General features: G+C 42.7%; 2 protein-coding genes across 2 annotated transcripts in view; one reads left to right on the top strand and one right to left on the bottom strand.

The window, feature by feature from the left end:
- TIMP3 (TIMP metallopeptidase inhibitor 3) overlaps positions 1-6532 on the top strand; it is a 38488-nt gene extending 31956 nt beyond the window's left edge. Inside the window, exons 4-5 of the mRNA XM_075602525.1 lie at positions 464-585; positions 900-6532. Of these exons, the coding sequence (XP_075458640.1) occupies positions 464-585; positions 900-1097 (320 nt within the window). The 3' untranslated portion in view covers positions 1098-6532. The remainder of the gene's footprint in view (positions 1-463; positions 586-899) is intronic.
- Positions 1-12857, bottom strand: part of SYN3 (synapsin III) — a 210224-nt gene that overhangs the window by 102189 nt on the left and 95178 nt on the right. The window contains exon 6 of the mRNA XM_075599202.1: positions 10175-10264. Coding sequence (XP_075455317.1) covers positions 10175-10264 — 90 coding nt within the window. The remainder of the gene's footprint in view (positions 1-10174; positions 10265-12857) is intronic.

The raw sequence follows: 12857 nt of genomic DNA, 5'->3' as shown, positions 1-12857 counted from the left end.
GCCGGCTCCTTCAGACGGTGACTGGGTTCAACCATCCACTATTTCTTTACATTATGCAACCACAGAGACGATCTTCTTCTTTTTTGCTATAAAAATGTATTTGGAAACGGAGAATAAAACTGATTTGCACTCTTTAATAAGGCCTGTACGAGTGCATCAGTTGAGCACTGTTTAGTAAATCTCCATTGCTTGGAAGTGGGACAGCCCCTACTTAGATCAGGGGTGCTCAACTCCAGTCCTCAAGACAACCCCCAACAGGTCAGGTTTCAAGGATATTCCAGCTTCAGCACAGGTTGATTGAGCCACCTGTGCTGAAGCAGGGATATCCTTTAAAACCTGACCTGTTGGGGCGTTTCGAGGACTGGAGTTGAGCAGCCCTGAGTTAGATCATGCTATGCCATGCAGGTCCCTCGGTCAGTAACAGGGTTAGGGGTCACCTGCTAACTGATCTGCTCCTCCCCAGGGCGTGTGTACGAGGGGAAGGTGTATACCGGCCTGTGTAACTTCATTGAGAAGTGGGAGAAGCTAACACTCGCCCAACGCAAAGGTCTCAATCACCGTTACCATTTGGGGTGCAACTGCAAGGTGAGAAATCTGATACTGATTCATGCTCTCTGCCCGTGGAGCCCCAGATTACATTGTGCACACCCCATATATATTTACCCATAGAATCATGCCCACGCCTGTATTCACATACTGTTTTTCAGCACATAGGGCCATTTTTACTAAGCTGTGTTACTCCATAAGACACCTTCTGTGCGAGAAGATTCCATAAAACCTGTTCACTTCTATGTGCTGGAAGGTCTCTCATGCGTAGTAAATATGATCCGGAGTCTCTAACAAGACCTGTAAGTTATAACCAGCGAGGTCTCACTGCATCGCTTCCTCTTCTGTTGCAGATCAAACCTTGTTATTATCTCCCATGCTTCATCACTTCCAAGAACGAGTGTCTTTGGACCGACATGCTCTCCAACTTCGGCTACCCTGGCTACCAGTCCAAGAACTACGCCTGCATCAAGCAAAAGGAGGGTTACTGCAGCTGGTACAGAGGCTGGGCACCCCCAGACAAAACCATTATCAACACCACAGACCCCTGAGCCTGCTCTCTGCATGGCCCAGATACTGCAATGGACAGTAAAGTAACTCTGATCGGAAAATATAAGCGGCAATGAAATTAGTGCCTGGTTTCTTGCAAAATGTAGCACTTTGAACACTGTCTTTGCCATCATAATGAAAGTATATTTTTTAATCACTTTTTTTTTTTTTTTTTTTTTGTAAATCACCCATTTAAGCTAGATATGTGCAGGCTTCTCTTGGAAGGTCTGGTTTTAATTATTCCATTTCTTTCTGTAAAATGGAAGAGCTCAATGCTGATATTGGCTATCTGTAACGTGAATTCGCCAACCTCTGAACGTCCGTTGGATAATGCAACGAGTTCCTCTTGTGTGCAAGACGTGCGGGCATTATTGTAAAGAGAGATCGGAAACAGTGCAGTGTAAATACATGGGAAAGACCTTATGCTACATAGTCATGAAATAGTGCTTTGCATGTCCTTGCAGTTCCAAACACCTGCCATAAGAGGCGCTGTTTAATAAATGGGCACAGACCTGGAGTTAAAGCTGAGAACAAAGCAGATAAACTCCTAGGTGGTGGTATCTCTTGTGGCCTGGAGTGGTAACTATTGCATGGAGCTCCCTCTTATATTATGGAGTCAACATTAAGATCTAGAAGTGTACCTAATGTGGGGGGTTAAATGCTACACTGTATCTCTCTCCATCAGGACGTTGACCCAGGCTCTTAAGTTTGAGAAAGAGATAAGAGACTGGGTGGGGATGTGAGGTCTTGGGATATGACCGTAATGGATTGTGAGCTAGAACATGCAGCGAGATCCCCATAGAAAGTACCCACAATGCATATTCCGTGTGGATGATAACGGCATCACTGACACGTTTTCCCTCAGTCAGAAACAAACTATGAAAAGGTCAGAATTGCGACTCCATGGAGAAATATTATTAGAGCTGGGACTCGCCAGCCTTTATTTACAGTGCAATAACACTGGCTTTTACTACAAAATTCCACCGGTCGGGTGGATTTTAAATTAAACATAGAAATTGGTTCCGGCAAATTTTCTGTGGGAAATTCCAACTCCATTCGGTGGTTTTATACTACAAACCAAATGTATTCAGAGGTCTGTCACAGGTGTGCGAGATGTGAATTCTGAGTAGTAATGATACTGTACAACCATGCATATGTTGTAGCAACTCCAGGCCACTCACGTTATTTAATGGCTGTCTCTTTTTAAGGCTTTTTGCCTGTCACGCTGTTTGCTTTGCTGGGCCCTCTAGCAGCAAAGGGGTTCTCAACTCCGGGCCCCCCAACAGGTCAGGATTTCAGGATATCCCAGCTTCAGCACATTTGGCTCAATCAGTGACTCAGTCTTCGACTGAGCCACCTGTGCTGAAGCAGGGATATCCTTAAAACCTGTTCTGTTGGGGGTTCTTGGGGACTGGAGTTGAGACACCTGGGTTAAGTGAATATCTAAAATATATGTTGTTGTTTTTTTCCCCCTTTTTGCTTTGCTGTTGACTGGATATTTTATAGATACATTTTATGTAGATCTCTAATATAAATTCTTCATTTTTATATTAAAATTTTTTTTTTAACCTGGCGGGGAGTGTCAGTTCTGACGAAATGGGTGACAAAAGTATGCTATACTGATATTTTGTGACATAACATATGTTCTGTTTTATTTTTCTCTTATTTATCTGTCTAGAGGAGAAGGTTCTAATATATCTTCGCTCCATTCCATGTAGGGAGTAGCCGATTTTATAATAAACCCAGTCTGATGTTTAGAAATGTGTTATATTATATCACAGATACGAATATTTTTTTATATATAAATATATATACCATATATTTGCAAAGACTATTCTTGGTGCATAAGCAATGGAAATTCCTGCTTGTACATGCATTTACTAAGCAGCGATAATCCACAAGACCCCTTCTGGTGTGGGGAGGGCAACTTACATCCTATTCACTTAAATGGAAAATAACTTGTCTCCCAGCACTGCAAGATGTCTTATGGCAAAGCACTGCTTGGTAAACATGGGCCTCAGTGTACATTAAGGCCCCTATTTAGTACAATATGAAGCTTTCTTCCCCTTCCTCAGGAAGATTCAAAGGCACGCTGCACCCTAAAGTATATAGAACACTTCTTGTGCTTTTGAAGAAAAACTATTGCTTATGTTTTAATTGTGTTTTTTTTTTTGGTGATGTCATTTATCTTGTTGGTGATGTCATTAATGGCACTGGAAGCTCCAGTTATTATAGACGTCAATGTCATTTCACTTAACTTTCAACTATTCATAAATGACAGGAAGATACAATGTAACTCGATGATCTATCAGCAGAGAAACGGCTCATTTTAATATGTAACGTTGTTATTTAAGACTGGGGCCCTTTCTGTAACTGTGCCAGTGCAGGACCGTGGCTATGGCAGCTTACAGAATAAGTGTCATAGTTTATCTAGCAGCCTCCTAAAAATGAGTGGAGTTTACTTATTCCCAAGCAATGGGAAGTCTACTTAATAAATATGGGTCTTAAAGTAACAAAACGTGAAATCTTATGTTTGTTTTTTGTTAAATCAGTTCTGTAGTATCGGATAATACTTTCTGCATTGTCGTTTGTTTTTATTTATTTCTTTCCCCTATTGAACTCTTAATGTCATTTTTGAATGAGTTTTAAATCCTCCTTTGTTTTCTATAGAAGGTTTTAGCCCACCTCCCCAGCAGTGTGACATATTTGCAACACTTTCCTGTTTGTGATAATTTTTTGCCAAATTTCCCGGCAGTTTGAGCTACAAACTGTAACAATAGTAATGTTACCTTAGTAATATAAGGATACATTGTAGCTGCTGAGTTACAATGAAGCAGCAATTATGTTAGGCGCACACAATCAGGATTTTTACACACTTAGGCTGAGTCCATGGTGACTCAGCCCGTGCGGAGGCGCGCTGAGGGAAAGGGGGTGCTTTCCCAGGCCTTGGTTAGCGTGTCGGGGGGGACGGGCCAGTGACGTCACAGAGCTGGTTCGCCCTCACGTTGGCATTTGAACCTACCTACATCCCTTGTAAGTAGGAGGTAGTGATATATTTTCTGCTTCTTTTTATTTATTATAAATATCTTTTATTAACCATGCTAAAGTTGCTTATTCTGCCTTAGTGCTCTGCTATTTACCATAAGGCTGAGGAGTGCAGCTCCCTAGGAAGGTCAAAGTGGGTCCTTGTTGGAAGTGTGGCAATATTTTTGGGGGGTACCTTTTAACCCACTTGTTGGTTCCCCCATTATTTCAACTAAATGTTTAAATAAAGTGTCCTGGAAAGGTTTGTTACGTGATCCCCCCCACCCCCCATTCTAATTCCCTAGCAGCAACTCCCATTCCACTCTGAGGAATAACTTGGTGAGATTTGAGTGTACGGGGATAGACCCCCAAATGGCAGCAAAGGGGCTCAAATGAAACGGAAATCATTCCGACTCCAGAGTAAATGAAGCCCCTGGGTCTGTTGGTGATACACATGGGTCCAGTTCCCTGAAAGCTTTTGAGAGGCAGCTGTCTGTCTGTGACCAGGAGTCACAATGTCGTTGTGACACTAAGATTTATATGTGCTTGCAGAATAAACTGTCCGTTCTGCGTTCACACGATGCCCCCTCACACGGACCTTGTAGCAGGCTCTGGTTTGCTCCACAAAAATTGCAGTCTCATTTATCAATGTAGAAGTTGCCATAAAGTGAAAGTACTCAGCCATGCAGCAGCTTGGGTTTAACATACTTATCTGAAATTTGAACCTACATATTCTTTAAAAAAAATAAAATAAACGATTCTGGCCCTGAACTGCAAAAACAAATATTAATAATATTAAACCTTATACACCATTTTTCTTAGCAGATAATATTAAATACCCTAACTGTCCCATATGTAAATAAAGCATTACTACAAAGTTATTACGAAAGCATAACATAGATCTTATAAATTCTATATGTATCTATATATCTATATATATATATATATATATATATATATATATATATATATATATATATATATATATGCACACCCTTAACGAGCAACAGTGCTTCATATCTCTAATTAAAAAAAATATTCTATATAAATTTACAGCCACACACACTGTTTAATATTATGTACCTTTTTAAAATGAAAATACTGCCTTATTTCCGGACACAAAGTTGTGCTTCTGTTGCTCATGAAGCGTGTGGACAAGATGTGAGCTGAGGCCGTACACCCCGGCATCGTTGGGAGGGCAGGTAAAGTGGGTTTCGAGCAGTGATGAGAACAACAAATAAAACAAATTGCCCTCTTCATACGTCCCTTGGCATGAATTGGTGTCGCTCCTTAAGATTTCCCAATACACCTGAGTGTGTGAGACTTGGACATATTGTCTCGGCTCTCTGCAAAGTTGGAATAAGCAGTGCCTCTATTATTTGGACATTAACCCTTGGGCCGCCAAATGATCTACACTGGCAGCCACAGAGAGTAGAAGGATGCATCTCACTTGATCCCCAGACCCTATGCGTTTCACCATAAACAGCTTCCTCAGGAGTCCATACTACCTGCCAGTCTACGCATATATACCCGCCATGGTAATGTTCAATCGATCAACAAACACATAGATTACTGGATTTATCCAGGGACTTGGAAAACCATTTTGCCCATGAGGAAACGCTACGTAAATCAGTTTGCAGATGGCTCACTTTGGTTTATCACAGTATAAAATGCGTACTCCTAGACACTATATAGCACAGGAGTTGGGGGACCTCCTGGCTCCCAATCACCAGGAATTAACCATCCAATCTGGGTTTTGAAAGTAGAATGGTAGGTACAAAAATCCAGACCAGGTTTTGTATTCCCATCTCCTGGTCTCTGTAAGTAACATATAAAGACAGACCAGCCTGGGACTCTTATCACAGAGATGAACTGGAGTAACTGTTAGAGGATTAGGTAAAATACAGAAAAGACATCCACGCAATCCCAGTTTCCACCAGTCGATCCCTGGCCTGGATTAACATCCAAGGGTAGCCAGGAGTCGATACTAACACCGCATGGTGGTTAGAGGTATATGTGTGTGCTTATTGTCTCCCTGTGAAAGTTTCAGTTTTCGATGCCACCTTATGTTGTACAGACTGGAGTAACACATACACCAGAAGCCTGATCACTGCCTATGCTTGGGAGAGTCAGAGAGATGACCTGCTGGAGCTAACCTATTGGAAGAGGCCACATCTCTCACCTGGCCTTGTGAAATTGTGGCTATGCCGACAAATTGTAATTTTGTAGCCTAGAGGATTGTATGTTATGTAGACATTTCTAGCACAGTTTACAGGTTTCTCTAATGTAATTTATGAAATGTATATTATGTGATTGTATATTGGCTTTTGCTATCTGCTCTAAACCTTTTATGTTCACATTTTGCAGCATCTTTTATTCTAAACATTAAAAATGTGTTTATATTTCTATCGCCCACACTGCTCTGTTTGTGTTATTTATTACCGCTCATCAAACTCGGACCAGCAATTTTATTTCTGAATTATCGTCTTTTTTCCCCCTCCATCTGCATCGTGTCCCCACATGTTTTACAGCAGCAAAATATGAAAAACCTCAGGGAGTTTAAAAAAAAATTATATGTCAGTTCTCTAATATTAGATAATACTCTGTGCATTTTTTTTAAAAACTCAATGCCATTTTCAATTATTTTTTTTAATGTACTGATCATCCTTTGATACAGCAACCATTTAGAAAGTCATACCCACTTCCTCTTTTTAAACAGGGTCTGACAGGCACCTTTTTGAGCTTTGCCCTTTGGCAACAAAGTATCACAAACAGATCTGTTGCTATGTTCCAAACAGCAGACTGTATTACTCTGAAAGCTGTAACAATAATATGTTACATTTAGTAAAATACTGTTACATATCAGCTGCAGCATGTCACTGACTGCAGCACAAAGTCAGAAGGTGGCCATTTAGTTAGTCACACAATCAGGCTTTTTACAGATTTATAATAGGAGCCCCAAACGATTGCCATGTTAGATAAGAATGTAGAATTATACATTGTAACGTGAATATATATAATCAAGAAAAGAAGCACTCAGGTGTACCAAAATAGAAAAAACAATTTCTTGGATGACACATAAAGATAAAAAAAAGTGCAGAAAAGTTAAAATATTGCATGGACCCCTGACACGGAAGCTACATAAGAAACTAAAGCTGGAAATTAGTTGGCTAAAAATGCAGCCTCTAGTAACTATAAACACAATTGTGCGATAGCGCCTACGTCTGCAGTGAGGCAAATAAATGGCCAGTAAAGGCAGAAAAATAACAAAGAGCCACTCAAAGACTGAAATGTCGTTCTGTGGTCTTTGAAATAAAATCTAGGCTCGACACATAGTAAACACCAGCAGTCTGTGAAATAGTGTCTAAGCCACACTGACATAACCTGGATGTAAAAGGACTGACTCAACTATAAACCTGAGTGTAAACTGATAGATGTATATCCTCATATACTGTATGCAGTAGCAGTTGGAAGTCACAAGCCAAGGCAATCACAATGAGTATAGCAAAACATAATTACTGTAATAAGATAAGAAGGTGTTAGTTAAAGAGTCTCACAATGAGATCCATGTGGGTGCTAAAATCCCACTACAAGGCAACAGTATCCTGTAGTATAGTTACGTGTTCTCCAAAAGGAGAAAGGTCAAGGGGTCCTGCCCAGCGCGCGCGCACACTTTATGTATATATATATATATATATATGTATATGTATATATGTATATATATATATATGTATATGTATATATATATATATATATATATATATATATATATATATATACTTATTAAGGTTATGGTGGGTAAAAAAAGTGACAAACACCCTCCACAGTAAAGCATATAGCAACTGTAAATATTACTGTATGCTCATTTGCATGTCTTAGACAGGTCTGCAACCCCGCCTTTCACCATTATCACCCAGCACACAGCACTTCCACTGCAGCAAGGGATTCTGGGAAATCATGCATTGGTTTAAGGGTTGCTCGTGTAATATCAGAGTGGCACTGTGCTCATTTGCATGTCATTTCCCAGAATCCCTTGCTGCAGGGGGAGTGCTGTGTGCTGGGTGATAATGGTGAAAGACAGGGTTGCAGACCTGTCTAAGACATGCTAATGAACTTACAGTAATATTTACAGTTGCTATATATATATATATATATATATAATATATATATTGTTGCTTCAATGCTAAATCTTACTAATACTCTTATTTATACATTTGCTCACTGTTTGCATCATAGAAGAAAGGAAACTATTCATTAACACAGTTGGAGTGGTGCTAAATTCTTTGTCATGAGAATAATTATAAGAGCCACAACTAAAAACTCAGAAACAGCCCACAGAAATGTCACATAACAAAAACATAATGTGCAACAGACGCTTGTCACAAAGTCAAGAACATGAATTGTACACAGAGGAACCTACCGTGTCACACACACAGACTGGGACCCGGGAGAAGGGCCGCGTGGATGTTAGCTATTATTATATCATGCTGTTTTATCAGGTAGACAAAGTTACAGGAGCAATCCAAGCGCTTTTGTTTAATTATTATTATTTTACATAGGATTGAAGCAGGGGGTCTCTGGGGCTGAACCCCATTCATTTCAGCTCTGGGACCCCCTTCTTCAACTGAGCCACTGATTGAACCACCTTTGCTGATGCACGGATAGCCTTAAAACGTGACCTGTTCGTGGCCCTTGAGGACTGGAGTTGCTCATCCCTGCACTACAACATGTGAGGCCGAGTCCATAGAAGGACAGGCCGCGCTGAGCCGTGCGGACGCTCCGCGCTGAGCCCCTGCATCCTCAATGAGGATGCCTTGAGAGGGGGCTCACGCGAGCGTCCGCAGGCGTGCGGAGGCGCTGGATTTTTCAGCCGGCAGCCAAGCTGTTTTTCAGCGCGCTGTCGGCTGAAAACATCCAATCAGCGCGGAGCAGCGTCAACGTCACGGTGCCGTGACGTTGACGTCGGTGCGTCGCGGGCGATTGGCCCAGCGACGTCACTGCCCCGCCTCCCTCAGTCTCCCCCCGCCTCCGATCGCGCCCGCTGGCTCGCCTGCATGGGCATGAAATCGCGCAGATTTCAGCAGGCGAGCCTCAGCGTCAGCGCGGCTCCGAACTCCTCACCCCTCTATGGCCCCAGCCTAAGCGTGAGCATGCTACATGCACCATATACCACCTCCTGTCTCGCTGCAAAAACATAGCCTGGTTTGCAAGCTCTGTACCAAAAAGCGCAAGGTGACACTACTTTGTCCCTGTCCGTTGAACATTGTTTAACATTTGAATGAGCGTCGGGCAGGTTCACACCACCTCATACCTGGCACATTGTCTGGACGCTGATAAAAGGGAAACTTTTGGATGGCATTCAATAAAGTACTCCATACGTCCCATTATAATACTCCATCTTACTCCTTCTATTGTGCTGTCTAAACACTCCACAGATCACACGCCGACACCAGCGCCAAACAGTGCACAGGGCTTTGATCCGCAGAGAGATGTATATCAAAGTCTCGTGGGCTGTAAAACTGAGGCACATGAAAAGGCCGGGCACTGAATTTATCAGATACATAACATACAGCGCTTTCACCCGGGACGCAGTTTGATCAATCGGGGGGGATATATTTTGCAGCAGTTATGCAGCCAGGAGATCTTGATAAGTCACCAAATAACCCCCAAAAGATACTTATTCTAACTAATTCAGATAAGTCAATAATTCAATGTAATAGCAGCCAAAAAACTGTAACCCTTTCGCTGCCAGAGGAGCCAACTGCAGAGCAATGCGATGCGGGCCTCTCTGTCAGTGAAACGGTTATGCGGCCTACATTTAACAGCAAATGCACTGGCTTCCAAGCATGATACACAGGCAGTGCGTGTCCAGGCATTTAACACTTTCATTGCTGGAGAAGTTAACCCTCTGCTTCCTCAGAAAGGCACCCATTCAAACAACCCTCCTCAGCCCCTTGTCTGCGTGAACGTTATCTCTCCGCTCTGTCCCCTTAAGGCCAGATGTCCCCCCCCCCTTTCCCATTCTGAAGCCATAGGGGAAAGCAGTGACACTCACCATCTGCTTGTAGTTAGGGAAGAAGGTCTGATCCACCAAGGGGAACTTGTCAGCACCCAGTGACTGGAAGATCTTTATGAGCTGCGAGAACTGGAGAGAGTGAGACAATGACAGAGTCAGAGTGCGCGAACCCCGAGTGTGTGAGCAATGCCAAGCGCTTCAAATAGAAACAGTGCGAAAACCCTTCGCCGGGTCACAGGGTCGTTACACTGTCATCACCAGAGGCGCACCGCATTCATACACGTTCACAAAACCCCTCACAGTTAAGCATAAAGCAACTGTAAATATTACTGTATGTTCATTTGCATGTCTTAGACAGGTCTGCAACCCTATCTTTCCCCATTATCGCCCAGCATACAGCGCTTCCACTGCAGCAAGGGATTCTGGGAAATGACATGCAAATGAGCACACAGTGCCACCTTTTGTCTCAAGCTTGTATATATACACACACACACACATACACACATACAGAAACAGCAACATGGCACTCACTGATGCTCAAAATAAGTGAATTGGGTTCGTAACATTTGAGGGATAAGTATAAAGGTAAAAGAGAGGACAGGTACTTCAAATCTGCAAAAAAGGTGAAGTTCATACCAACGTTAGCTCTCGCGGGAGAGCTATTTAAAACAGCCCCTGCAAGAGCCGAACCGCTTAGTATTAAACTTCCCCTTTTTTGTCGTTTTGGAGTGCTTGTCCTCGCTTTTTCCCACCTCTGGGATAAGCACAACAGGTAAATGTTAACATAAGGCAAAGGGAGAACCTGCCCCAAAGAGCTTGCAATCTAAGTACATAATCACTTAAGTCCAAAGATCACATTTAAAAAAAAATCCTTCTGTTATTGTCACGGTATCTGCTAGAAACCCCAGGCTGGTGGGACTGTTAACCCTATCACACATAGCCAGACATGGTTCCCAAGGCCCTGCGAGACATAGGGTTGGACCAGGTGTCCAGTATTCAACCGGACAGTCCTGTATTCGAACACTCTTTCTAGTAAAAAATTACAGGCAATACTGGACATGTTTGTGTCCGGTTTTACCTCTCTGAACATAGTGACCTCACCGGTTTGGGGATTTTTCCCAGCAGCAGCCAATCAGGAGGAGGTGTCAGGTGCCTGGGGATGGGACCAAGGAGAGGAGGAAACAGCATGGAGTGGTGAGAGTGGTGTGTGTGCGTGTCTCGAGCGTGTTGCACCTTTCACCATTGAGTCGAGCATTTTTGGAGAAGCCGTCTGGCAACCCTAGCGAGGCGTTGACTGGTACATTGCAGATATACAATGTTTCTCTGCAGTTAGTTGTTGCCTCAGCACTCAAGGGGTTAACACAAAATCTCTCTCCCCCCCTTTTTTTTAACCCCTTCACTGTCACAGGGACCTTCAACACATTGCTTTGCCAGCGGCTGGGTGATATGAGACAGGAAAGTGGACGAGCAGAGTGAGAGGAGCTGGATACCGGACTCGCACAATTCCAAAAAAAGAACTGTCCCCCAGAAATCCGCATTTCATGCGGAACCGTAACAATCGTTTCTAGCATCAGATTGGCTGGGAGTGTATTACAGTCTCTGGCATTCCACCTAGTATCGAAGGGGTTAATAACAACATTCTCAACTGACAACACAATGAATATCCAACTATCTATCTTAATGTCTTGTATCTCTGTGGCTTATGTATTGGGTGCAAATAACTACTACACTATATATATATATATATATATATATATTAACATGGAAACCAGTAGGATTTTTGAGCAGTTTTTCACCCCGGGTTTGTTTCACTTTTTGCCTTGATACTAGGGTTGCCAGGTGACTTCTCCAAAATACTGGACACAATGGTGAAAGGTGCGACGTGCTCGAGACACACACACACACACACACACAACCCCCTCTCACTGCTCCATGCTGTTTCCTCCTCTCCTTGGCCCCACCCCCTGACTCCTGACACCTCCTCGTGATTGGTTGCATTACCCAGCAGCAGCCAATCAGGAAGGAGGAAGCTGCCCAGCCCCCTAGCAACAGCCCTGCTCTTTCCCGTGGAAATCCTGCGCCCCCCAAGCACATCAGGTCACACATCCAGAGAGGTAATACCGGACACATACATGTCTAGTATTGCCTCTAATTTTTTACTGGATAGTGTCCAAATGCAGGACTGTCCGGTTCAATACTGGACACCTGGTAGCCCCACTTGATACACAGACCAGGATAAGCGCAATTTTTTTAAATTATGTGATCAACTACATACAGCATATCCTGCCAAACTATATAGTTTTATCAAAAAGACCCCATCATAAGATGTTAAATTGTGTTTTATTTCTACTTTCTCCTTGATTTCAAGTCTCCTCTATCCATAGACATACAGGACTATGACTAACCAGAATGCACTGGGGGGAATGTATTAATGTTAAACCAAGTTTGGGTAGCAGTGTGCTTTCTCTGGTTTAAAGGGCTTCCTACATGCGACATTGTTACCAGAGAAGTTTATGCCATCTCACAGCTGGCAGATTTTTCTAATGCAAATACAAGGTAAAAAAGAGGCGCAGAGTTTGATACGTCTTATTATAATCGGTGACCCAGTTTAGTGTGACGATGTTATTCCAGAAGACACCATATGACCCATTCGAGATAATGGCACTGAGGTTTTGTCTGGCTCCAGATGGTGTCTTGTGGAATTGCACCGCTAAGTAAATAT

The sequence above is a fragment of the Ascaphus truei genome, chromosome 5 (genome assembly GCF_040206685.1).
Source record: "Ascaphus truei isolate aAscTru1 chromosome 5, aAscTru1.hap1, whole genome shotgun sequence".
NCBI classification, from domain to species: Eukaryota; Metazoa; Chordata; class Amphibia; order Anura; family Ascaphidae; genus Ascaphus; species Ascaphus truei.
Note: the sequence above shows the minus strand (reverse complement) of the source record. Positions and strands in the feature narration are given on the sequence as shown.